At 37.2% G+C, this 27,998-nt stretch overlaps 1 protein-coding gene across 2 annotated transcripts; it reads left to right on the top strand.

The window, feature by feature from the left end:
• Positions 1-1,027: 1,027 nt before the first annotated feature.
• Positions 1,028-27,998, top strand: LOC117344616. 2 transcript variants are annotated; one of them, XM_033907433.1, is made up of 9 exons: positions 1,028-1,406; positions 5,877-6,058; positions 16,509-16,720; positions 19,089-19,443; positions 19,744-21,881; positions 22,367-22,615; positions 23,509-23,705; positions 24,587-24,802; positions 25,844-27,998. In XM_033907433.1, exons 2-9 carry the CDS (start codon positions 5,971-5,973, stop codon positions 26,823-26,825), a joined length of 4,437 nt encoding a protein of 1,478 aa, XP_033763324.1. In that variant the 5' UTR covers positions 1,028-1,406; positions 5,877-5,970; the 3' UTR covers positions 26,826-27,998. The 2 variants fall into 2 exon arrangements, with proteins under 2 accessions (XP_033763324.1, XP_033763325.1); XM_033907434.1 differs by lacking the exon at positions 1,028-1,406 and adding an exon at positions 1,436-1,669.

Here is a 27,998-nt window from a genome sequence, read left to right as displayed (position 1 = left end):
CATATCTCTCTCTCTCTCTCTCTCTCTCTCTCTCTCTCTCTCTCTCTCTCTCTCTCTCTCTCTCTCTCTCTCTCTCTCTCTCTCTCTCTCTCTCTCTCTCTCTTATCAATAGTTTTGTTTTTAAGTTATACTATTTGACTAATAAATGGCTATACAGTGTTGTCACCCGCCAATCTATTATTTAAGGAGACAGATTTAAATAAGTATTTTCATACTTTTTTCTGAATCCTTTTATTATTATGTATCATATATATGACATGTAAATATTGAATAAAATATTGTTTAAACTAACCTGAAAAACCCTTATTAGGGAAACAAGTCAGGAGGTGCACCAGCCCTATATGCTTAAGGTTTATTTTTGCTGGGATTTCTAAAGATCACGTACAACCACGATCACCACGCATACTAGCAATAACCCAATACGACATAAAGAGCACCACATATAATTACTTATCCTACAATGAACTAAATATATTGAAATTTAGAGAGTGCGTTCCCGTGCTGACCGAAAGCTACATTGTAGAATGACTTACAAGACCACCTTACCACGGCCCATACTTCTGAACCAATCCCATTGGTCAATACAAACTGCACGTACTCCCCGATCTATACGAACGACACGTATACACGCGAGCCTATAGGACAAATATTTCCCGCTATTCTCTGAAACGCGGGAAATTTGAATTACTCCTTCCTATTACATTATTGTGTACATATTATGCAGAAAAGTCGGGATGAGTTATCTTTCTTTGTCTGCTATAAACCTGATAACTTGTAACTGAACCCATTCCATAGGTCTAATCCTTCCTAGATAACATTTGATTAGTTTATCTGTATGATAGGCCTGTATAGATACGCCTCTATATATAGGCAATATGCCTCTATATCCACACCTGAATTATTGGTTTAAAATTATTAGCGTTTATTATGCCGTGTCAGGCTTTTTTGTAAAAATAGATAATGAAAAAAAAAAAGTAAAAAAGATAGACAGTTTATATGGTTTTTATATGAATATAACCGTTTTTATCATCGAATTCAACTAATTTAATAGTACAACATCTGTTTCAATGTTTTTGTAACTATCCCTTAATAAATGTAACGTTATATCACATCAGTCATGTGTGGAGGGGTTCATATCATTGATTTCAAACCGCTTAATTGGTAATTATTTCTCAAATCTTTCTCGGCACAAGTGCGATGAAGCACCTTAATTATCTTGACAAGTTGAGCTATTTCTTTTTATTTACACGGAATCACGGTTTCGTTTTATCTATCTAGGTTTCTTGTCATAAGTAACATCCTATAACGACCCAGAATGCAACATGTGTATATTACGTCATCGTTTCTCGGAATACGTTGCACAAAATGCAAGTAGAAATGCAATGGCTGCATCGCAGATAAAATAGGTAAGTTATAGTTTTGTTTAAATCAAGGACTACAAAAGTTATTTACAAAAACGACCTAGCGATATTTAATGCAACAGCATAGACATGCATATGCATATTTAGACGGACAAAAAACAAAAGTGAAAGTAGATTTTCTGAAAACGTCGGCCTTCTCGATTAAACAACATCCTGGTCTGCTCACCTACAATGTAATTCAGTACCCGCCCATCGACGTTGTTGTGAACAGCGGTCTGCACGAGCAGTTTTAGAACAGACGTACACAGGTATATTTCGTACTGTATATTTATTGGGGACTTACAAGTGTACATTTGTATATACGTTTTGTACATGTATCATTGTATGTCTCTGCGAAGTCATTAAATTATAGACTAATAGACATTTCTAACATAGCCTCAGACGCGAACTCCGAGACCGACTTCGACTGTTTGAGGGGTCATCTCAAAATGCTCAAACGAGGAATATGTTTTATCTTCAATTGAAATTTTAATATTTGTGTCCGTACAACACTTACACATATGATCAATGTTGGGTCATGAAAACTAAATTAATAAATCCCAACACACAACATATGTTTAGGTATATTTTTAATTGCTTTCAGAGGATTCCACGATACCAAAGACTTAATTTTGGGACATTTTTCGTTATAAATTTACTGAAGGCTTTTTGATATTTCATCATCAATGAAACCAGTGACTCCTTCTTTTCCAAAATTTTGAAAATGACTTGCTAGGATTGGGTTCCTGGTCACCAAAATGATGCGCAAATTTTGACTTTTTTTTTTTTTACCAAACATGGATTTGGATTTTCCGGATAATTGTGTGATACTTGGAGAAAAAATCTTTCCAAATTTTTATCCATTTACATCACCCTACAGACAACAGATTTTGCAAAGAAACATCAGGCAGCGTCGACATTTTGAACAGTTACAGAGTAAAAATGGAGTATGCCATCAGAGAAATGAAAATTGACCGCGTAATCGGAATGCTGTGGCGCCCTACGTGATGGTATATAGCTTCCATCGTCGACATTTGTTCTGCGTTTGCCGTACGACGCCAAAGACTATTTCGATAAAATAAGGCAGTCAGTATTTTTTCATATTAAATTAGTAGTGATTAAGATAGGAATATAAAGGCCAACAGTCTATGTCCATCATTATCATATGATGTATCATATCAATCTTATTCTGATTTTCATTAATACATCTTAAGTTGATTGAGAATGTATTGCACCTCTTGCTCACTATATAATCTCAGGTGATTCAAGGACAGACCCCTCGGACCGTCTTCAAAATCCTATTGACAATAACACGTAACTGTTCAAAATGTTCTTAAAATGTTGAAAATGAATAAAATATCAAAACTATCTGAATGTGTTGGAATTTATCTATCGACTTATTTATTTATTATTCATTTTTTCGTGATCGAACAAATATGACAAAATTCTATATTATTCGCTGTTTGAACATTTTGAGATGACCCCCCAAACAGTCGAAGTCGGTCTCGGTGTTCGCGTCTGAGGCTATGTTAGAAATGTCTAATATTAGCACATACCACAGGTACTTGGGGTCAGGAACTAAAGTTATGATTAAATGATTATAAAACGTTTTTTCATAAAACACCCGTTTCTGGTTATAATATAGAGCTAAATTGTATTATAACAACCAGAAACAGATGTGTTTTTTTGAAAAAGCACTTTATAATTGATTCCAATGTTGTATCGGTGCATAAATAGACAAGAAATGATGTTACAAATTAAGATAAGACAATTCCATTATAACCTAATAGTTCCTGACCCCAAATATCTGTGATTCATTTAAGAAATAATTGTTATTTTTTGTTGTTCACTGGTGAATGCCCAACGGCCTTTTTTGACAGATATTTTAAATGACGCACGTCAGCGACAGAGTAACAGATAGTTCCAATTTGGCGGGAAAGGTATAATCGTGTACACAAGTACACAAAATATAGTTCTACACAAATTCATTATTTTAATCATCTTGAAAGAAAAATATTGAAATGTTGTCTTCAATTTTACAATTATTAACAAGTTTTAAAGTTGATAAAACATTATTTCATGTGTAATCAAACGCGATTTTATATTCACACTTCTACATTCTCAATGTTGACGTTGGCACCGTCAACAATGTACTGTATGTATTCATACGCGGCAGGTTAATTGTTCACCTACGAATGAACGCTAATTTTGTTAGTACCTTCATATAGAGAACACACAGTGGAAATGTAAATATACAGTGTTAAGTGATGACACTACATCTGTGTATGTCCATGCAGTTTAGCCCTCCCTGATGGTCTGACTTTGGTTGTTTGGCTATGTTTTCACTGTACAATAGGCTGCTTTAATAGTCAATTTCTTTCTTATTTTTCCACCAAATTTTAGATGTCATGTACCAAAATGAAGATTGGATTATTATTATGGTGCCTTTCATTTTTCACTGCTACATGTATTCATACATGCCAGACTTTCAGGAGACCAATAAGAGAGATTGATGATTATTTTTAAGGGAGTTTTGCCTAAAATAAAAGAGATTTGTGCGCGACATGAATATCAACATTTTTACTCGATTTTGAAGCAATAAACTAATTTTGAAAGTGATAAAGAATATTTATATCTATTTGGGATATTAATCATACTGTATATAATGCAAACAATAAAAAGTTGTATAAGGTAAAAAATGCAATAAGTATACATTCAGATTCTGATGTTATGAACTTATTTTTTTAATTTTTCATGTAACACAAAAAGTTTCACAGCTTTATGCATATTACATAACAGCATTTGAAAAGGGTAGATTATAAACTTTAATCACATGTAGCTATTAAGATTAAGACAAGCAAATTAATCATTTATCAGTTTGGATTTTCTTAAAATGAGAAATTATTGAAAGCTTGATCCACTCTGAGGGAACACATCAGTTGTAAAAATCACCATGAAATGTCCTGTGGGATCCCTTAAATGTTGGACTATTAAGATATAAAAATATTCCAAAGTGTGCAAGCTGCACATGAAGTGATGAGAACTGAAGATGTTCATCATGTTAGGAGACTGCAGTAAATCTTATCATGATCATTCCAGATTTTGTATATTGTCTCTGTCATGGATGGTACAGTCATTGTAAACATTATGATTGATCACTACGACCAACAGATGTGCTAATTTCGATAGTTTTATAAAAGAAAATATCGGATTTCATCATGCTATCACTGATCCAATATATGATACACCTTTTATATGAAAAACACATGTGATTTTGCATCTGACCAGGCTCTGTATCAATTACCATCAACAAAGTATGGTCCTAAAAGAAAACAAACAATAATTCAAGTCTGTTATTAGCAAAGAGGGTTAAAGTTGTCTGTAAGCGACTTGCCTTTATTTCATGGTGATAGATATTCTAGCGCAAACATTACACTAGCCAGAGCTTCATGTGAAAGCCGTGTCCAACAGGCGCCATTTTGATTGAGTGATCAAGTGAACAGATGGATCACGTGATCGCTAAATTAAGCCAAATCTCACTAAATCTTGTGGGGAAAAAATACCAAATTGTAAACAAAAGTGGGGTCGACCAAAATACCAGAGGGAATATTTAATAACAAAATACAGAATTTGGGCTCTCCTCCCGGGTGGAAATAAATGACTTGAAAATAAGGGAGATTTTGTCTCACGCTGGCAGGTATGGCATGTATATGTATTCATGACTATATCAATAGTTATGAGCTGACCTGTATTTTTAGGTGACATGAGACAAAGTCTCAGTTGACCTATTGTGATCGCCTTTTGTCGGGCATCGTGCGTCGTGTGTCGTGCGTCGTAAACAATTTACATTTTCAAATAATTCTCCTCAGTTACCAACAGGCCCAGAGACCTGATATTGGGTCTGTAGCATGCTGGGATGAAGGGCTACCAAGTTTGTTCTAATGGATGACCTTGACCTTCATTCAATTTGCCACTGAAAAATTCCCAATGTTTCACTTTTGAAATTAACTATGTTTTATCTATGTTTTATCTACAAAGACATATACGAAGGTACTTCTGAAAAATAAAAAACAGCTATAGATAACAAAATGAAATCAAAAATAATGTAAGGGCAATATTCATCAAAGAAAAACCAAAGTTTGTATGAATTTCACTATTTCTGATTTTTCCCAATGTCACATTTTGTCGCGTAGAAATTCCCAATTCAATGGACTCTGGACCCGGTTGAAAAATTATAGGAAAATCCCTGCTGTGTACTGCTCCCAGCTAATAGCTGACACGGAAAACCTTTAATGCATCACCTGAGTTACTCCAATAATATTAGAGGTTTACACGACAGGAAACTTTTGACAGGCTGTCATGTAACGATATCCACCAATGTAATCAGGTAGAATAAGACCTCATATACGTATAGGAGTACACCTGAGTGTGGTGTGTTGTCATCAGTAATCTTGTATTGACATTGCTATATTTCAGAGACTAATAATAGCTGATAAAGGCAATTTACAGCTAACCTAGACTGATGTCAGTTTGAACAGCTTAAAGGTCAAAGTTCAAATTCAAGAGGGCCATGGCAGATCACCCAGACCAACAATTTTTCCATCGTCTGAAAAAACATGGAATTGATGTGAAGGTTTCGTCAGTCATTATATCAAGCAGTAAGCATTTCTACAGTTGTATATATACTTATAAAGTCACAAACTTGGAATTAACTCAATTTATCATATACTCTTATACTATATACTTTAAATTAAATATATGTATATAGTGTGTATATATGTTTGAGTGCATTTGTATACATTAATCAATAATCTTTAATGTACTTGTATGTATTGGTTTATTATTGGTGGGGAGGGGGAGAGGGGGGGACAGAACCATGATGATGTGTTTGTCTGTCCATCCGTCCTTTCACAATTCATCTTGTCTGAACTTTTTAGGTCACGTAAGACAAATTCTTTTGTCCATCGTTGTGAGTCGTCCGTTGTGTATCCGTAAACGATTTGCATTTTCGACTTTTCAGAAACACTTTATTAACGAGAGGTACTGAGGGGCCAAAATTAGTCAAATTAAATGAAATTTCAAAAATGTTCTTCTCAATACTTTGATTTTAAGGGAGAATCAAATACTCTTCATAGACAATCTAATTGAAATTAGACTAAGTGTAATTTCCTCTCCCCTACGATACACTGCAATACAATATCTAACAATACCCCATAGGAGTTCCTCTCAGCATGACCTTTGACCTTCAAATATAAGTTAATAAAAACTCGTCAATGACCTCATTAAAAGTCACCAATGACAAAGAGTTTTACATGAGCCTTCGGTTGCATATCCTTAGTATTTACGACCCAATTCAGCCTTTGATTTGAGAGACATGCCACAAAATATCACAAACATTATACTGGTAGACTATCTTAATGGCCACGGTAATGAAAAAAGTTGGCTAATCCTCTGGATGTTTCATTGAAAGAAGAACAGAAAACGATTAAACAATAGCTTGTCGACAGGACGGATTGTGTTGCCAACTGGATTTCGAAAACCGTTACTGTACACTTTATTCCCTTTCTAACTATTTTTGTGTCGCCTTTGAAAAAGGAGACATATAGGTATTACTTTTCGGCGGCGTCGTCCGGAAAATGGTTTTCGTGCGATAACTTTAGTAGTTTAGAACGGATTAATTCGAAACTTCATGGGAAGGTTCATTACCATGATAGCTCGGACAAGTTCTATAACCAAAATTATTCGCACCTTTTTAAAAGAGTTATAGCCCTTTAATTTTTTGCGAAAATGGTTTCCACTCAATAACTTGAATAATTATCACAGGATTAATTTGAAACTTCATGGGAAGGTTCGTTACCATAATACTGTGGACAAGTTCGTTAACCAAATTTATTCAGACCTTTTTAAAAGAGTTATAGCCCTTTAATTTTTTTTGCGAAAATAGAATGTTCGTTACCATAATACTGTGGACAAGTTTGTTATTGTTTTTTTTTATTCAAGTCCTAATTTTAAAGAGTTATGACCCTTTAATTATTCGCATACACAGGCGACACCTCCACTTCCGTGGAATTCTTGTTTTCATGACACTGTTGCCTTCAATGTCTATCTCTTGTACGATGAAGGAAAAACCACATGCACAGTACACATTTGTTAAACTATAAATTCGTTGGAGTTTTCTCAGTAAGCCGGGGTTGACAATTTAAGCCATATTGTTAACCATTGTTATTGACCATCGGAATACCTCGGGAACGAAGAATTAAATCACACCGACAATTTCATAGGCAGCGCACTGATCGGCTGTCTCAAAGGTCATGCTGAGATGATCTCCTAAGGGGAATCATTAGATTTTGTATGGCAGTGTATTGTAGATTATCGCAGGGGAGCGAAAAACTATACTATAGTTTAGATAGGGAAATAAAATTTTTGACTATCATTTTTAGCTCACCTGCCCGAAGGGCCGGCCGTCCGTCCGGCGTCAACTTTTCCATTCAAGCAACTTCTTCTCAATAACCAAAAGGCCCAGAGACCTAATATTGGGCCTGTAGCATGCTAGGGTGAAGGGCTCCCAAGTTTGTTCAAATGAATGACCTTGACCTTCATTCAAGGTCACAGGAGTCAAAAAGGCTAAAATCTTTTAAACGACTTCTCAATAACCAAGAGTCCCAGGGAGTTGATATTGGGTCTGTAGCATGCTGGGGTAAAGGGCTACCAAGTTTGTTCAAATGAATGACCTTGACCTTCATTTAAGGTCACAGGAGTCCAAAAGGCTAAAATATTTAAACAACTTCTTCTCAATAACCAACAGTCCCAGGGAGTTGATATTGGGTCTGTAGCATGCTGGGGTGAAGGGCTACCTAGTTGGTTCAAATGAATGACCTTGACCTTCATTCAATGTCACAGGGGCCAAAAAGGCTAACATCTTTAAACGACTTCTTCTCAATAACCAAGAGTCCCAGGGTGTTGATATTGGGTCTGTAGCATGCTGCAGTAACGGGCTATGAAATTTGTTCAAATGAATGACCTTGACTTTCATTCAAGGTCACAGGAGTCAAAAAGGCTAAAATCTTTAAACGACTTCTTCTCAATAACCAACAGGCCCAGAGACCTAATATTTGGCCTGTTGCATGCTGGGGTAAAGGGTTACCAAGTTTGTTCAAATGAATGACATTGACCTTCATTCAAGGTCACTGGAGTCAAAAACGCTAACATTTTTAAACAGCTTCTTCTCAATAACCAAGAGTCCCAGGGAGTTGATATTAAGTCTGTAGCATGCTGGGGTGAAGGGCTCTCAAGTTTGTTCAAATGAATGACCTTGACCTTCATTCAAGGTCACAGGAGTCAAAAAGGCTAAAATCTTTAAACGACTTCTTCTCAATAACCAAGAGTCCCAGGGAGTTGATATTGGTCTGTAAAATGCTAGCGATAAGGGCTACCAAGTTTGTTCAAATGAATGACCTTGACCTTCATTCAAGGTCACAGGAGTCAAAAAGGCTAAAATCTTGAAACGACTTCTTCTCAATAACCAAGAGTCCCATGGAGTTAATATTGGGTCTGTAGCATGCTAGGGTGAAGGACTCCCAAGTTTGTTCAAATGAATGACCCTGACTCACATTCAAGGTCACGTCGATCAAGTATGCTTAAATCTTTAAATGACTTTTAGTGAAAAGCCAAAGTGCAGAGGGACATTATATTGATCCTGTAGCATGCTTTCAAATAACTGCAGGATCCATATATGAAAAGATCACTGCATTGCAGGTGAGCGATTTGGGCCCATTGGGCCCTTGTTTGAATTTCTATTGGAATTCATTCTTTCTTGTTTAAGCATCAGCATTGGATGGCAATTTGATGGTATGCACATGTTTGTCCTGACTGACCCCTGGCTGATTGGCAGGGCAAAACAGGCTCAAATTAACAGAAATTAAAAAAACAACAACACCTTCTTAAGACCCAAATAAGACGGAATCAAATACTCTTCATAGATGGAAAGGTCTTAAGGTGTTGTATCAAAAGAGTGAATTTCATGACCCTGGGGTCTCAAGTTTGCCCCTGGGGAGGGGGTACACTTTACTATAGTTTATGTATGGAAATCACATTTTTGACAATCATCTTGGTTCAAATTAGAAGGATGGGATGACAGTTTGATGTTAGCACATGTTGGGCCTGACTGACTCCTGGCCAATTTGTGGGGCCAAAAAGGATAAGATTATCTGATGTTTCAGTAAACATCTTCTCAAGACCCAAATAAGGTAGAATCAAGTACTTTTCATAGATAGAAGGGTCTCAAGTTGCTGAAATCCAATTTTTGACTACCATTTGTTGGGAATTAGCTGTTTTGGAAGACAGTTTGAAGGTATTCAGATGTTAGCCCGACTAACAATCCGACCACCAGGGCCTCATGGGCGGGGTCCAAACGGGTGAAATTGACAGAAATATTTCAAAACTCAGGTGACCATTAAAGACCATGGGCCTCTTGTTCATTATACAGGTCACTGGAACTTCATACTTTGAGCAAGGATTCACCTTGGTGTACCAAAAGTAGGTCATTTAACCTTAAATATTTTGACCTTTGACCTACATTGAAGAAAATGTGTGGTATTCTTCCAATGGAACTTAAGTTTAGTGGATGGTTAAGCCTTAATATATGATAATGAATAGATATCTTCATCTGGAATATTTTTATGACTGAATATTTTACCGTTTTCCACAACCTTGGGTATTCTGCTATAAGGTATAGTCTGTTTCATATAACTTCAGAATAACTAATCTTAATAAGGGCGCCCCCACTGTCAATTACCCGCGCCCTGCGCCCTTATTAGGTCAAATACGGTATATATTTTTGAGTGCATTTGTATACATTAATCAATAATCTTTGATGTACTTGTATGTATTGGTTTATTATTGGTGGGGAGGGGGAGAGGGGGGGGGGGGGGGGGGAACCATGATGATGTGTTTGTCTGTCCATCCGTCCTTTCACAATTCATCTTGTCTGAACTTTTTAGGTCACCTAAGACAAATTCTTTTGTCCATCGTTGTGAGTCGTCCGTTGTGTATCCGTAAACGATTTGCATTTTCGACTTTTCAGAAACATTTTATTAACGACAGGTACTGAGGGGCCAAAATTAGTCAAATTAAATGAAATTTCAAAAATGTTCTTCTCAATACTTTGATTTTAAGGGAGAATCAAATACTCTTCATAGACAATCTAATTGAAATTAGACTAAGTGTAATTTCCTCTCCCCTACGATACACTGCAATACAATATCTAACAATACCCCATAGGAGTTCCTCTCAGCATGACCTTTGACCTTCAAATATAAGTCAATGAAAACTCGTCAATGACCTCATTAAAAGTCACCAATGACAAAGAGTTTTACATGAGCCTTCGGTTGCATATCCTTAGTATTTACGACCCAATTCAGCCTTTGATTTGAGAGAGCTGCCACAAAATATCACAAACATTATACTGGTAGACTATCTTAATGGCCACGGTAATGAAAAAAGTTGGCTAATCCTCTGGATGTTTCATTGAAAGAAGAACAGAAAACGATTAAACAATAGCTCGTCAACAGGACGGATTGTGTTGCCAACTGGATTTCGAAAATCGTTACTGTACACTTTATTCCCTTTCAAACTATTTTTTTCATGACACTGTTGCCTTCAATGTCTATCTCTTGTACGATGAAGGAAAAACCACATGCACAGTACACATTTGTTAAACTATAAATTCGTTGAAGTTTTCTCAGTAAGCTGGGGTTGACAATTTAAGCCATATTGTTTACCATTGTTATTGACCATCAGAATACCTCGGGAACGAAGAATTAAATCACACCGACAATTTCATAGGCGGCGCACTGATCGGCTGAGCTCAAAGGTCATGCTGAGATGACCTCCTAAGGGGAATCATTAGATTTTGTATGGCAGTGTATCGTAGATTATCGTAGGGGAGCGAAAAACTATACTATAGTTTAGATAGGGAAATAAAATTTTTTGACTATCATTTTTAGCTCACCTGCCCAAAGACCTAATATTGGGCCTGTAGCATGCTGGGGTGAAGGGCTACCAAGTTTGTTCAAATGAATGACCTTGATTTTCATTCAAGGTCGCAGGGGTCAAATATGCTAAAAAAAAATTAAACGACTTCTTCTAAATAGCCAAAAGACCCAGGGACTTGATATTGGGTCTGTAGCATGCTGGGGTGAAGGGCTACCAAGTTTGTTCAAATGAATGACCTTGACCTTCATTCAAGGTCACAGGAGTCAAAAAGGCTAAAATCTTTAAACAACTTCTTCTCAATAACCAAGAGTCCCAGAGACCTAATATTTGGCCTGTAGCATGCTGGGGTGAAGGGCTCCCAAGTTTGTTCAAATGAGTGACCTTGATCTTCATTCAAGGTCACAGGAGTCAAAAAGACTCAAATCTTTAAACAACTTCTTCTCAATAACCAAGAGTCACAGGGAGTTGATATTGGGTCTGTAGCATGCTGGGGTAAAGGGCTACCTAGTTTGTTCAAATGAATGACCTTGACCTTCATTCAAGGTCACAGCGGTCAAAAAGGCTAAAATCTGTAAACAACTTCTTCTCAATAACCAACAGTCCCAGGGAGTTGATATTGGGTCTGTAGCATGCTGGGGTGAAGGGCTATACCTAGTTTGTTCAAATTAATGACCTTGACCTTCATTCAATGTCACAGGGGCCAAAAAGGCTAAAATCTTTAAACAACTTCTTCTCAATAACCAAGAGTCCCAGGGTGTTGATATTGGGTCTGTAGCATGCTGCGGTAACGCGCTACCAAATTTGTTCAAATGAATGACCTTGACCTTCATTCAAGGTCACAGGAGTCAAAAAGGCTTAAATCTTTAAACGACTTCTTCTCAATAACCAAGAGTCCCAGAGACCTAATATTTGGCCTGTAGCATGCTGGGGTGAAGGGCTACCAAGTTTGTTCAAATGAATGACCTTGATCTTCATTCAAGGTCACAGGAGTCAAAAAGGCTAAAATCTTTAAACGACTTCTTCTCAATAACCAAGAGTCACAGGGAGTTGATATTGGGTCTGTAGCATGCTGGGGTAAAGGGCTACCAAGTTTGTTCAAATGAATTACCTTGATCTTCATTCAAGGTCACAGCGGTCAAAAAGGCTGAAATCTGTAAACAACTTCTTCTCAATAACCAACAGTCCCAGGGTGTTGATATTGGGTCTGTAGCATGCTGGGGTGAAGGGCAACCTAGTTTGTTCAAATGAATGACTTTGACCTTCATTCAATGTCACAGGGGCCAAAAAGGCTGAAATCTTTAAACGACTACTTCTCAATAATCAAGAGTCCCAGGGTGTTGATATTGGGTCTGTAGCATGCTGCGGTAACGGGCTACCAAATTTGTTCAAATGAATGACCTTGACCTTCATTCAAGGTCATAGGAGTCAAAAAGGCTTAAATCTTTAAACGACTTCTTCTAAATAGCCAAAAGACCCAGAGACCTAATATTTGGCCTGTAGCATGCTGGGGTAAAGGGCTACCAAGTTTGTTCAAATGAATGACCTTGACCTTCATTCAAGGTCACTGGAGTCAAAAACGCTAACATTTTTAAACGACTTCTTCTCAATAACCAAGAGTCCCAGGGAGTTGATATTGGGTCTGTAGCATGCTGGGGTGAAGGGCTCTCAAGTTTGTTCAAATGAATTACCTTGACCTTCATTCAAGGTCACAGGAGTCAAAAATGCTAAAATCTTTAAACGACTTCTTCTCAATAACCAAGAGTCCCAGGGAGTTGATATTGGGTGTGTAAAATGCTGGGGAAAAGGGCTCCCAAGTTTGTTCAAATGAATGACCCTGACTCACATTCAAGGTCACGTCGATCAAGTATGCTTAAATCTTTAAATGACTTTTAGTGAAAAGCCAAAGTGCAGAGAGACATTATATTGGTCCTGTAGCATGCTTTCAAATAACTGCAGGATCCATATATGAAAAGATCACTGCATTGCAGGTGAGCGATTTGGGCCCATTGGGCCCTTGTTTGAATTTCTATTGGAATTCATTTTTACTTGTTTAAGCATCAGCATTGGATGGCAGTTTGATGGTATGCACATGTTTGTCCTGACTGACCCCTGGCTGATTGGCAGGGCAAAACAGGGTCAAATTAACAGAAATTAAAAAAAAAAAAAAAAACCCATCTTCTTAAGACCCAAATAAGACGGAATCAAATACTCTTCATAGATGGAAAGGTCTTAAGGTGTTGTATCAAAAGAGTGAATTTCATGGCCCTGGGGTCTCAAGTTTGCCCCTGGGGAGGGGGTACACTTTACTATAGTTTATGTATGGAAATCACATTTTTGACAATCATCTTGGTTCAAATTAGAAGGATGGGATGACAGTTTGATGTTAGCACATGTTGGCCCTGACTGACTCCTGGCCAATTTGTGGGGCCAAAAAGGATAAGATTATCTGATGTTTCAGTAAACATCTTCTCAAGACCCAAATAAGGTAGAATCAAGTACTTTTCATAGATAGAAGGGTCTCAAGGTGCTGAAATCCAATTTTTGACTACCATTTGTTGGATTTCTCTTGGAATTAATTCTAACTTTGTTAGAATTAGCTGTTTTGGAAGACAGTTTGAAGGTATTCAGATGTTAGCCCGACTGACCACCAGGGGCTCATGGGCGGGGTCAAAACGGGTGAAATTGACAGAAATATTTCAAAACTCTGGTGACCATTAAAGACCATGGGCCTCTTGTTCATTATACAGGTCACTGGAACTTCATACTTTGAGCAAGGATTCACCTTGGTGTACCAAAAGTAGGTCAATTAACCTAAATATTTTGACCTTTGACCTACATTGAAGAAAATGTGTGGTATTCTTCCAATGGAGCTTCATAGTTGTGGAATGGGCTCACCCTGGTGAGACAGTGTGTAGGTCAACTTGGCATACATTTTTACCTTTAACCTTTATCAAAGAAAAAGTTTGTCCAGGCACTCTCTCCAGTACCTGCTTTGTAGATAGGGCATAAGATTTGTACTTGCTGCCTCCATTGCATGATCTTAACTTGTGTTAAGTATGCTTCAGTGAGACAGCACTATAAAGTCAGCATCATTTCTGTGCTATATCACAAGTAGACAAACATGAACATACAACAGCCTTTCAATGCGCATACATCTCGCACACAGGGAGGCCCTCATAATACTAAACTCAACGGAACTAATTCTAGTATGCTACTAGTCATTGGTAGCTCAGTTGGTAAGAGCGCTGCATGACCATGCAACCTCAGGTGAAGATCCAATGTATGTGGTTTGTCACTAGAGGTGCGCGATAATATCGAAATACCGGTATACCGCGAATTTGGCAGGTCGATACGATATACCGGTACACAAACCCTGGAAACCGGTATATCGCGATGGTTAACAAAAAGGCATATTAATCACTGATTTAACATTATGTGTTGGCACCAATAGCGTAAATTACTTATGTAAACGTGAAAGAAACACACGAGAACGTCATTATGTCGTATTGGTGGGGCGCTTGTTTCGTTGTCTCTAAAGCGCTTGGCCGTATGGGACATCTACGTTAAAATCAAGCACTTTCGAGATTATGATTGTTTACTAGAAACGAAAAATGGCGGACGACGAGCAAGTTGATGGTACTAAGGTCAATAATATTGCAATACGTATTGCAAGTTTCTGTTGAATATTGCAATATATTGCAATACGGTTTTGGTCCGCAATACCCAGCCCTATTTGTCACTTCCTACCTGTGTCGATTTATGTTTCCCGGAAAGCTGAGGACCAGTGAAGCGTTGGCATGTGTCTATAATTATCTAATACAGTGGGCCTGTCAAATATTGAAGAATAAGTTCCTAAGTGAATACATCATCTGTGCATTCTTACATAGCAATTGATAATTTCACATCCTGTGGTGGACTGCAATTCACTGAAATGTCTTATTGAAATCACAACTGTACCCAATCTATTCATATGTATGTTCATATTATTATATTTACATTCTGTGTTGCATTTGCCTATATGTCATTAGTAAACCAAATTCTATTCATGAGACTGTATACTACAATTTACAGTGATTCGGTCAGAGTAGGGATACAGCCCCAGGTGTTGCTGGCCAAAACAATGGTCCCCAGTTAAATTCAGCCAGGAGATATTTCGAATGCTAGCATTTAACTACATAAACCACCACAAAAAAAGCAACGCAAGTTATGAGAGTAAAAGTTAATAATAGAAAAAATGAAGTCGACCGACTCGACACAAAATTATTATAAGCTCTATTCCTGATCTAGAATGGAAGTAATCAAATTGTCACTGTCGTCACACAGGGGCTCGTTGTCGAATTGTCAGAAATGCTAGACACGACAACATTTAAAGTCCAGCATTTTTTTTTCTAAATCTTGCGAAAAATTGGCAGTATCGACATGGTTTCTGGTTGTGTATGCATACTGAATTATAGTTATGTGGTTATTCACTGATGTCAAAGGCCTACAGTACCTTACTCCAAAATTGAGCCCCTGTGAAGTTGAACATCGTCTGCTAAGTTAGCGACACTGATGTGACCGGTTTTATTTTTAAACAATCAGAAATTATGCAATTGTGAACAATTTGAAGATATTTACAAACGTTTATAAAATATAATATAAAGCCAAATTGTGCAAAAAACATTTCATGTGATTGCTGTTGATAACGACATGAGGGACTATATTATTCCTTCCGGAAATTTCGGCTGTTCCGGTATTTGAACTTGATGACGTCAGTGATAGGAGAAGCGGCATTTAAACGCGTCTTAAGCTACAGTAAATAAAATAAAATTATGAATGTAAATATAAGCATTGAACTGTTACCAAATGGTAGTATACAGTCGATATGAATACAATTTGGGTGACAGATAAATATTTAATGTCGCCCTTAACGGGCGACATTCTATTTATCTGTCACCCAAATTGTATTCATATCGACTGTATACTACCATTTGGTAACAGTTCAATGCTTAACAAATATAAAAAATGCAATTATCAAACCTACACCATGCAGTATAATACTCTTAATAAATAATATAATAATATATAATGATTTCAGAAAAATTATACCAGTCTTTGATGATGTTTGTGTTGTAGAGAAATTCACCAGTGAAGAATTGGAGGACTGGGCCATTACTAGCCTTGCTTCACTCAAACCCAATGATGCCATCAATATCATCAAAAACCTACACTTCCCCAAAAATATTGGAAACAATAAAAGTTCATTTCTTTGCTCACAAATAAATAATTTCAAGAAATCTTCACAAGGCAAAGAGGAGGCTTCTACTCGAGGTGGTAACCAGGGCAAGGTAATGTTAATGAAAAGATACAGCAGACTTTAGAATTGGTATGTGTTTTTACCTATTACTAGAAGAGACATCCTATTGTTAAAAGAGACACAGCAGAGTTGTTCCATTCTGTTTTCAGATACAGCTAGTGTTACCAACTTATGATTAGTAGAGACACAGAAAGCTTAGTTTTTATACCCCTGCAACAAAGTTAGGGGGGGGGGGGGGGGGTATACTGGAATTGGGTCGTCAGTCCTTCTGTCTGTAGACACATCTTGTATGGACCGCTCCTCCTAAACTGGTGGGCCGATTCCAATGACACTTTACACAAATAGAGATCGAGGGGCATGTGTAGATGTGCATGCAGTATTTTTTCCTCAAAATTATGGTTGCTATGGTCACCGGTCACTATAAACAGGTTTTCTGTAGAAACATTTTGTCCGGACAATTCCTCCTAAACTGCTGGGCCAATTTCAATGAAACTTAACACAAATATAAAGGACCATATGTAGATGTGCATGCAACTTTTTTCCCTCAAAATTATGGTTGCTATGGTGACCGGTCACTATAAACAGGTTTTCTGTAAAGAATTTTGTCCGGACAACTTCTTAACTGCAGGGCCAATTTCACACAAATATAAAGGACCATGTGTAGATGTGCATGCAGCTGTTTAAATTCCAAAATTTTGGTTGCCATGGCTACTGGTCACTATATTCATAGGTTTTATTTTCACAAAACTTTAGATATGTTTTAGAATATATGCAGTTAAGGGAATGTTTGGGAACATGTGCAGATGCACATGCAGTTGTTTGAATTCCAGATTTTGGTTGCCATGGTAACTGGTCACTATTTATAGGTTTTTCTTGTCCTGACAACTCTTCATAAACCTGTAGACTGACTTCAACAAAACTTATGACTTAATTCTCTCAGTTATGAACAACACATATTCTAGCCATTCTAAATTTCAGAAATATGGGCATGCACAGGTTATCTTAGTTAGCCTCTAAATAACAGTTACAGTTGTCCTTTGACTTATGCAGATTGCAAGGGGTATTAGTCAGCCATCCTGGTGACAGTTCTATTTTTAATCTATTTTTACTAAGGGATACAGCAAACATAGTTCTTTTAATTAGCATTATAAACTTAAGTACTCTCTAGCTTAATGAATCTATTAGTTAGCTAGCATTATAATTGAGTATGTAGTTCTATCTAGTATTATAACCTTGTACTAGCTAAAATTATAAACCTGGTACTATCTAGTATTATAACCTTGTACTAGCTAAAATTATAAAATTGGTACTTTCTAGCATTATAGACCTGGTACTTTCTAGCATTATTGACCTGGTACTTTCTAGCATTATTGACCTGGTACTAGCTAGCATTATTGACCTGGTACTATCTAGCATTATTGACCTGGTACTATCTAGCATTATTGACCTAGAACTAGCTAGCATTATTGACCTGGTACTAGCTAGCACTAGTACTTGCTAGCATCATGAACCTTGTACAAGTTAGCATCATAAATCTAATACTAGTAAGCATTGTTAACCTATTACTTTTGCTAACATCATTTACCTTTCACTAGTTAGCATCATAAACCTAGTCCTAACTAACATTATATACCTAGCACTAGCTAGCATCATTTACCTTGCACAATAGCTAGTTGGCACCATAAATCTAATACTATTTCGCACCATAAACCTAGTACTAGTTAGCACCATAAACCTAGTACTAGTTAGCACAATAAACCTAGTACTAGTTAGCACCATAAACCTAGTACTAGTTAGCACCATAAACCTAGTACTAGTTAGCACCATAAACCTTGTACTAGTTAGCACCATAAACCTATATATATATATATAGTACTAGTTAGCACCATAAACCCAGTACTAGTTAGCACCATAAACCTAGTACTAGCTAGCACCATAAACCTTGTACTAGTTAGCACCATAAACCTATTACTAGCTATCATAATAAATCTAATACTACTTAGCACCATAAACCTAGTACTAGTTAGCACCATAAACCTAGTACTAGCTAGCACCATAAACCTATTACTAGCTATCATAATAAATCTAATACTACTTAGCACCATAAACCTAGTACCAGTTAGCATCATACACCTATTACTAGCTAGGATTATAACCAAGTACTAGTTAGCATTATAAACCTGTTATTTGTTAGCATCATACACTCTGTGATTAGCTCTGACCAGCAGTCAGTTACTGTCAGTAATTGGTTATAATTTAGCAGTAATCTCATTTTGGCTTTTTTATGTTGAATGAACTACATAATGATTGTACTATTAATAGATATAATCAGAGGTCATGTCTAATGTCTGATAATATTTCATAGATGTACTGGATGAGTTCGCTTTGTTTTTTTCAAGTGTCAGCCTAATCCACATAGAGATCATGGGCCAGCAAGAGGTGGGAACAACGGAGGGAATAGAGGAGGGGGGCCTCCTAGAGATTATGGGCCAGCAAGAGGTGGGAACAACGGAGGGAATAGAGGAGGGGGGCCTCCTAGAGATTATGGGCCAGCAAGAGGTGGGAACAACGGAGGGAATAGAGGAGGGGGGCCTCCTATTCCTCCCCTGTTACCTAATTACCCTCCCCGTGGAAGCCTGCTTGGACCACCGCCGCAACCTGGTGTACACAACTTTCCACCCCCTTATGTACCTCCACTCCTATCCCCTGGTGGACACACTCAGCAGAACTTCGGGAACTTTCAGAACTCACAAGGTAAAAGGGGGGTCAAATGATGTTTAAAGAGTATCTACTAGTCAGCATACTAGATACATGTATGTGTATTCCATATCTCCTGTTAGGAGACTATCAGAGTATTCATCAGGAATTGTATATTTTTGAAGCAAGAACGCGTATGTACATAAATGCCTGCAAAGATTAGAGATACACTGTATCTCATTTTTGTCTGAATTCTTGTGGAAATATTTCTAAGGTTGTACTTTATTAAAGTTTGCAGTATTCTGGGATGACAATACAAATATTTTGATGAATTTTTTCTTACTATTTTGTTGACAGAAAGAAAGCAACAGATACCAGCGGTTCAGACTAATCAAAACTACCTTAAATCAAATCTGGATTACCTGAAGGGTCTGTCAGAAAATGCTAAAGGAATCCAAGGTTTTTCCAGTCCCGGGACCTCACCTCATTTCCCAGAAGAAAGCGGAGAAACTAAATCATCAAATACAGGAAGAAAGTCTAGAGGTCATCGATCAAAACGAGGAGGAGCAAAAGCACATAATCAAGACAGCTCTGATGAGGATAGTGATTGCAGTATCAAAAGCACACCTGACCATTCTAAAGTAGCAGGGAATAGAGGGTTGAGCAGGAGATTTGGTAGCACTGATGTTCTTAATTCCAGACCACAAAGTAGGACAAATATTGGTGGTAACCAAGGTCGTGGTGGTAACCAAGGTCGTGATGGTAACCAAGGTCGTGATGGTAACCAAGGTTGTGGTGGTAACCAAGGTCGTGGTGGTTACCAAGGTCGTGATGGTTACCGTGGTCCTAGACAAGGTAGGGGTGGAAGTAGAGGTCACCATGAAAACAGTCCAGTAGATATCAGCATCAATGATAGCAACCAGGCAGGGAGATCACAAAGTGGCAACAGGGGATGGGGTCATGGAAGAGGTCAAGGTAGTGGAAACCAAAGAGGTAGAGGAAACAATCGAGGCAGACATGGGGCACAGATCATTAACAGCAGAATGGATAATCAAGAGGATGATGACGATAGTCACTTGGATGAAGAAAGTGATGAAACAAGCAGTATGTCTGGGAGTGAAGCATCAAGAAGTATTATCTCTGGTAGTCAAGACCTTTCCAGAGAAAGGCTCAGGGACTTTGATGACAAAAAGAAGAAAAGAAGACCAAGACATAAACCCCGTAGTCAATCATTAAATGAGGAAGTTGAGACATTTGACGATGAACGTGTCGATGAAAACAAGATTTTCAGCTATCTTGTTAAGAGCTTTGGTGGGTTCATTGCCTTTGATGACTTTGTTAAGGAATGTGACCTAATCCCTAGCGACTTTGACGTACAAAAATGGTTTCGATGCCACAAGCGAAGGTTCAAATTGTTTGAGAAGGAGGGAAAGATTTTGTATATATCTGCTTTCTATCGTGATGTGACCCTTTGTCTTGGTTACAACTGGCTCTTTGGACGCAGTAAGAGTTGTTCAAAGACTGACTGTGATCATTTTCATATCTGTAAAAACTACATCAGTGGAAACTGCTCATTTGGCGAGAAATGTCACTTCTCTCACAGTTTTAGAGATGCCAGCAATTTGGAACACAAGAAAAAGCTTGGCCTTCTAGAGTTTTCAGACAAAGAAATGGTGGTTATCCTTGGAAACAGATACCCAAGAATTTGTTCAGATTTTTTGAAGACTGCCTCATGTCCAGTTGGAGAAGTCTGTCCAAAACTGCACATGTGCAGTCTCAGTTTGAGAGGGAAGTGTCAAAGGAACTCTGATTGTCCACTTGGTCATTCTTTTGAAACTGACCACAACAGATGGGTTTTGCAGGCATTGGAGTACTATGCATGGCTTAACAAAAAGGCTCAGTTGCTTCTGAATAAAATAATATTAGTTGATCGTTCGCTAGAGGCATCATCTATGGAAGAGACAACTGAGGCAGAAGAACAAGAAGCCACTGGTGAAGAATTGAAAAATATTGCAGACGAAATTGAAGCTTTAAAAAAGAAGCCAGAAAAGAAACGTGTATCCAGGGCAAACAGATTCAAATCTGATGATGCTGATGAGGATGTTATGATCAACATGGATCAGGTACGTATCCGGGATGGGAGTCCTGGTGTAGATGTACAAGTGAGAGAGGAACCTCTTGCCGAGGAAACAGTGAAGGAGGAAGAAAAATCAGCAAAGAAGAAAAAGAAAAAACCTAAACAAAAGAAGCAGGATGTCAAACCTGATACACCAGTAACTTGGTTGGATGATGCAGCTGAAAATACTCCTCTCTGTGTAAAACATGTGGAAGGAAACTGTCCAGGTTTGTGTCCCAGAGGTCATCACCATTACTCGGACCAGGCCCCTTATGTTTGGCAGATTAAGCTTGGTGAGACCTGGTCAAGCTTCAGACCAGAGTACAGTGAGGAAATAGACGAAGGTTTCTGCAATCATCTAGAGGTCATTGACGCTGAGGTAATATTTCTCTCATTTAAAAAAAATATTTTCCTGTATTTCAATGTAATTGTAATTCTTATTACTCTTTTTTCAGAAAATGTTTCAAACGTTTTTTTAAAAAATAGTGGTAGACAGTTATTGATATTCCTTGTTTTTATTGAATTGTGTGAACTGGTAGTCTAAAATATGGTGCTAGAATGTTTGCCAAAAGAAAAATGCAGAATTATTATGCAGTCACCTTAAAATCAAAAAGTTCGGTTCTCAGGTAGACATAGATTTAATTTAGTCTGCATGCAGGAGGAAAGTGTTGATTAATTGATCTGAATAAAAATATCTTACTTCATGAGTGACCAAAAAAAACCAAAAGAAGAGAAAACTATTATAAATGTGACAGTTTAGAAATTAAAAGATGATAATGTGCCTAATTTCTTCATAAAAAACATGTTGTATTGGTATTCAAATATGAGTATGTATGTCATTGTATATTTGATGGTTTTTTGAAGATATTGGTGGAGGACCATGCTGTCTACATGGTCCATGTGTGTGTTTCTGATGCCAGGAAGATGAGGGGCGTAGTGTATGAACAGGATGGTGTTATGCTTGACGATCCTCAGAGCTTTCCTGTACGACGTCTATCCACTCAGTCTTATGTTGAAGTAAAGGACAAAAAACCAAATGCCAGTCCAGTATTTTCTACACAATGGAGATGGTTCTGGATGGTTGACAGCGGGGAATGGCAACCGTTTGACACCGTGAGTTCCATTACTGCTTATAAGATTTAATGTACATTTTAAATGTTATTTTCATCTAGCATTAAGCCTATATATATGTCTGGTTAATTTAAAGTCCGTCTTTGTTGATTAAATTGAATCAATAAAATGAAAATGCTGTTTCATTGACCCACATGAAGTGGGTAGGAGTCGGGATGGGAGATACAATCTATGAGAGTCAGACTTACTTTGCATTTGTATATAGTTAATGTGTTATTAGCTTACAGGGACAAAGTCTTAAGAATGTTCAAATGAATAACCTTGACCTTCATTCAAGATCACAGGAGTCAAATATTCATAAAATCTTTAAATGACATCTTCTCACTAAGCAAAAGGCCCAGATGTCTGATATTTTGGGTCTTCAGCATGCTTGGGTGCAGGCTACAAATTTTGTTTAAATGAATGCCCTTGACCTTCATTCAAGATCACAGGAGTCAAATATTCATATAATCTTTAAATGACATCTTCTCACTAAGCGAAAGGTCCAGATGTCTGATATTTTTGGTCTTTAGCATGCTGTGGTGAAGGGCTACAAATTTTGTTTAAATGAATGCCCTTGACTTTCATTCAAGGCCATCAGGCTCTAATATGCTCATTTTTTAAAAAGAATGTTTCCTTCTCGATAACCAATTAACACACATAAAAACATGATATTTGACCTGCAGCATACTGGGGTGAATGACATTGACCTCAAATTTAAGGTCACAGGAATCAAATCTGCCATAAGATATTTAAACTCGATCAATTGACCGATAAAGTCATTGGGCGCCTTGTACAATGTATATTTATCAGTTAAGAAATATATACATTGCATTTGTAAGTTAATCCTTAAAGAAATATTGAAGCAGGGACCATTTTTCAAAATCTATTTTCAGGAAAACTTTCAGAAGACCCTTGAAAGGAAATACAAGTATGGACAGGCAACATTCCTATTCACTAGGGAAAACTACCGGTTTAAATACAGGATAGACTTCAGAACTTTTCGACAGGTGAACCTTGACACAATGAAAACAAGGAGACTTTGTCGTCGTCCTTTGTTTGTGTCCTTGGAGGATGTCAAAAATAAAAAATTGTGAGTACATTATACAAACAAGATATGTTACTACATGTATAGCGATTAAAATTTGAACATTATGTCAGTTTATCAATATGTCATTAAGCCCAAAATTGGGTTTTATATTCTCTATATACTCTATCACAAATTAAATGGTGAAAAATTACTAGTTGGTACCATGATATAAATTATTTGATCATTATAGACAATTATTAAAACATACAAAGTATTACATTTGATGGAAATAGTATTCAATGCCTTTGGATAAAATGTCAATCAAACAGATTACCTACTTTAGATATAAGAACGTACTGCAGGCTACACAAGGTTGATGATATTTCGTTTGAATGCCATATTGCATTGACACACAATAATATTAAATGAATAATTGAAATAAGTAAAATTTGGTTTGAAAGCAATATTATTTTTGTTACAGTAAAATATTTTTTACTATGTTCATTCCCTGCCACTGTACATTTGTGTTATTGAAAGACATGTATCTTATAATGAGCTAGTTCATGATCAGATGATCATTTACCCAAACAGCAGACTTAATTCACATAAAGGTTTGGAGGAAAAGCCTCAAAATGCCACTAAGCTAATGTTTAGAAAAGGCCTACAAAACTTTAATGGGTTTGTAATGGGTTTGGCCATTACTTTAGGGGCCATTAAAGGTGTACAAAAGTAATCCCAACATATGTAATGGCTTTTTAATGGGTTTGTAATGGGCAATTTGACAGTAGTGAATGGTAAAATGCAAAACGCAAGACCTGAAACTCTTAGGGAATATTGTTATATATTATATATTCATTTGTTATTATATTAAAATGTTGAAATCAAAATTATTCATTTGTCATTATATTAAAATGTTGAATTTAGTGTTTCTCTATATACTGCAGCCCTGACTGTTTGGAAGTGGTGGACCCGATCAGTAAACCTCCAAACTTTGTACCATGGGATCTGTCCAGTGATTTTGAACTTGTGGAATTGGATCGAGTAATGCCCGAGTTTAAGGGTCTTCGTGACAGGTTCTTGGAGACATTGGACAGTGGCAGTTTTGATATTCTGTATATCTACCGGGTACAAAACTGGCACTTACATCAGGACTATGAACTGTAAGTTGATGCTAGATTTACCATTATTAATCAAATACCCTCATCTCATAACCATCATTGAGAAATGTTTACAATAAATGAAGATCTGTAGAATTAGTTAGAGACTGATCGAGATCTGAAGGGGTTGGAGACATCTTCATTCAACAATTTTTGCTCATCTTGTACATATATCTGTGCTAAACATGTACATAGATTTCATATTTCCTGTGATATTTCATTTCCGGGGCGAGAGGCAGCTGGTTATTTGTTTTTTTTACCTGTGTACATCATGACAAAAGAGTGAAATGATCGAGTGTCTGACTTGAACTTTCATAATCACATCAAGGTCATGCACATACATGTATCATTAAAGCAGTGTTGAGGATTAAGACATCATGTGTTAAAGCACCAAAATATACATACCGTATTTGACCTAATAAGAGCTCAGGTCGCGGGTAATTGACAGTGGGGGCACCCTTATTAAGATAAGTTATTCTGAAATTTTATGAAACAGACTATACCTTATAGTAGAATCATAACCCAAGGCTGTGGAAACGGTAAAATATTCAGTCATAAAAATATTCCAGATGAAGATATCTATTCATTATCATATATTAAGCTTAAACTTCACTTGAATATTCCTGTAAACTTGTAAACCATGCCAGCTGATCTTTAGAGCAGAGAACGTGTGTTCCACCATTTATGTTCAAATGGAACTCTATTATTTGTATGTGTGTTTATTTTCGGGCGCTCTTTGCACTGACATGTTATCTGTGTGTGTAGGAATAGACAAAATGTGGCGAAAACTTGTGTTCCAGTTAATTAATTTGCTGAAGAAAATAGAACACATAAAGTAGCAAAACTTTTCACATGTATTATTACTTTTGAACACCATTTTGACACTCAGTCAAAGATTTATTTCATTGAAAAAAGGTAGGGGCGCCCTTATTAGGTCAAATACGGTATGTACTAGTATACTTATAAAAAAAAACATGAAGTCATATTTAAATATAAATCCTATCATTATGCCATATAAGCCATCCATTATTTGTTTTTCAACAGGAGAAAGAAGAACATGAAAAAAGAAATCCAGTTAGATGGCCAAAGTGATGATGTGAATGAGAAGCTTCTCTTTCATGGGACAGACTCTATGAAGACCTGTCAGGGAATCTGCACAAACAACTTTGACTTCCGCACAAGCGGTAAGAATGCTACAGTGTATGGGGAGGGATCCTATTTCGCAGAAACTAGCAAATACAGTCACAGCTACACACGACCTGGTAAAAATCAAGAGAGGTACATGTTTCGAGCCAAGGTCTTGGTTGGACAGTACACGTTGGGTAAAAGTTCATACAGGCGACCCCCAGACAGGCCAGGCCAGACTCACAAGTTGTATGACTCTTGCGTAGATAATGAAGCCAATCCCAGCATGTACATCATATTTGAAAGAAGCCAGTCGTATCCTGAGTATTTGATAGCCTACAGAGAAAAGAGTACATCTGACATGGGTACAGTAAGGGTAGGCGCCATCCGAGCAGTTACAGCTTCGACTCCAACTGCGACTGTGTCGTCACCAGCACCAAAACTGGTAGCACCACCAGCTCCTAAACCTTCAGTGTCACCAGCTCCTAAACCTTCAGTGTCACCAGCTCCTAAACCTTCAGTGTCACCAGCTCCTAAACCTTCATTGCCACCTAAGCCATCACTTGTCTACTCCAGGGACCCACCAAGAGTACAACATCAACCAATTGTATACCCTTCTGCTCCTTCCATGGAAGCTTCATCATATCCAGTTTCACCAAGGATTGATCCTTTGTCATATCCTACAGCTTCTGCTTCAGGTTACCATGGCAATGTCCCAGTGAGTCCTGTTGAGGACGGGGATTTTGAGACATATGGCCAAAGAGTGCAGTTTAACCAGTTTTACATAGAGGATCAGCTTGAAAGGAGACGTCGGGCCAGTGAATATGCCACCAGTCTAACGAAGCAGAATGAAATTACTCCGCAGCAGAAGAAAAAGGATGACGGTTGTGTTCTTCAGTGATTACCATCTCTGTACTTATCTAAACCAAAGATTGTAAGTATGAAGGATTTCCCTTTTGTTTTGAACAAGGTTTGTTAAAATTCAGATGGAAAATTTCAATGTTTTTCCTGTCAGATAGCACAATTTTGATTTAATCTGATTTCTTAATGATTTTGAATGAACAGTTATTGTTACAGCAATGATGTTATTCTGAGACAATAAAAATTTTAAATATGTTTTGTATATCTGAATTAAAAAAAAAAGATTGAGCGTCCATAATGACGTTTGGATTGTTTGGTGCATGAAAACCTTTTTTTTATTATTTAGAAAGAAATAACCACATTTATCACTTTTTTAAACAAGAAAATAGTGGATTGTTTAAAAACTACATATTTGACATAATGGACATTATTTTGCTAAAAAGGAAAAGAAAAAAAGATGATTAAATATTTAATGATGTTATAAATGTAGCATTGTGAAGTCTGCTGGTATTATATGTTTTGCTGTTATGTGTGGACACTGATAGTCCTTATTTTTCTAAAAGTGGGTGCAGTGATAGATCCATTGAAAGATTTTTGAGCTTTATGCAAGCTAATAATGAAGATCCAAGTTACATCGATATCATTGTATGTGATTTGAATCCTCCCAGGGTTGGTTTGCGAATATCGGGCAGTTGAGATCACGGACTGTCCTTTTTTATTGTGGATGTGTCCTATGGGCAAGTCATATATTATTTCAATTGTTGTTGATATCATGCAATGTATCTATATGTGTATGTTGTACAGTGAGGTAGCTTCCAACTACTACACAAACACCTGTTCCCTCTTTAGAATTATCCTGGCTGAGTTGATGGGTTGTTACACAGAGAAAGAAACGAAAAATAACCATTGTCTAAATATACCTCTATGGGTATAATTCATGTACATATATTTGACTTTGTGATATGAATCGCAAATATTATTTGTACACTTTGAAATAAACAACTCCCTATATACTCACTGTAACATATCCCATCTGTTCATTTTGTGATATACAATATTCACTTTCACACTGATCAAGACCCAAACTCATAACCACAGAGTTAAAGTCCCCTTAAAAACAATATATATTGTAACTCTCCGCGGTGGCCGAGTGGTTAAGGTGTCCCGACACTTTAACCCTAGCCTTCCACCTCTGGGTTGCGAGTTTGAAACC

Source organism: Pecten maximus, chromosome 16 (genome assembly GCF_902652985.1).
Source record: "Pecten maximus chromosome 16, xPecMax1.1, whole genome shotgun sequence".
Classification (NCBI taxonomy): domain Eukaryota; kingdom Metazoa; phylum Mollusca; class Bivalvia; order Pectinida; family Pectinidae; genus Pecten; species Pecten maximus.
Note: the sequence above shows the minus strand (reverse complement) of the source record. Positions and strands in the feature narration are given on the sequence as shown.

Bases quoted from the DNA above. Each gene is read 5' to 3' on its own strand.
- LOC117344616 (XM_033907433.1), top strand. From the start codon at position 5,971: ATGGCAGATCACCCAGACCAACAATTTTTCCATCGTCTGAAAAAACAT. The intron at 16,721-19,088 runs GTAATGTTAATG...GTTTTTTTCAAG, and splicing joins GAGGTGGTAACCAGGGCAAG to TGTCAGCCTAATCCACATAG. The intron at 23,706-24,586 runs GTGAGTACATTA...TATATACTGCAG, and splicing joins GATGTCAAAAATAAAAAATT to CCCTGACTGTTTGGAAGTGG.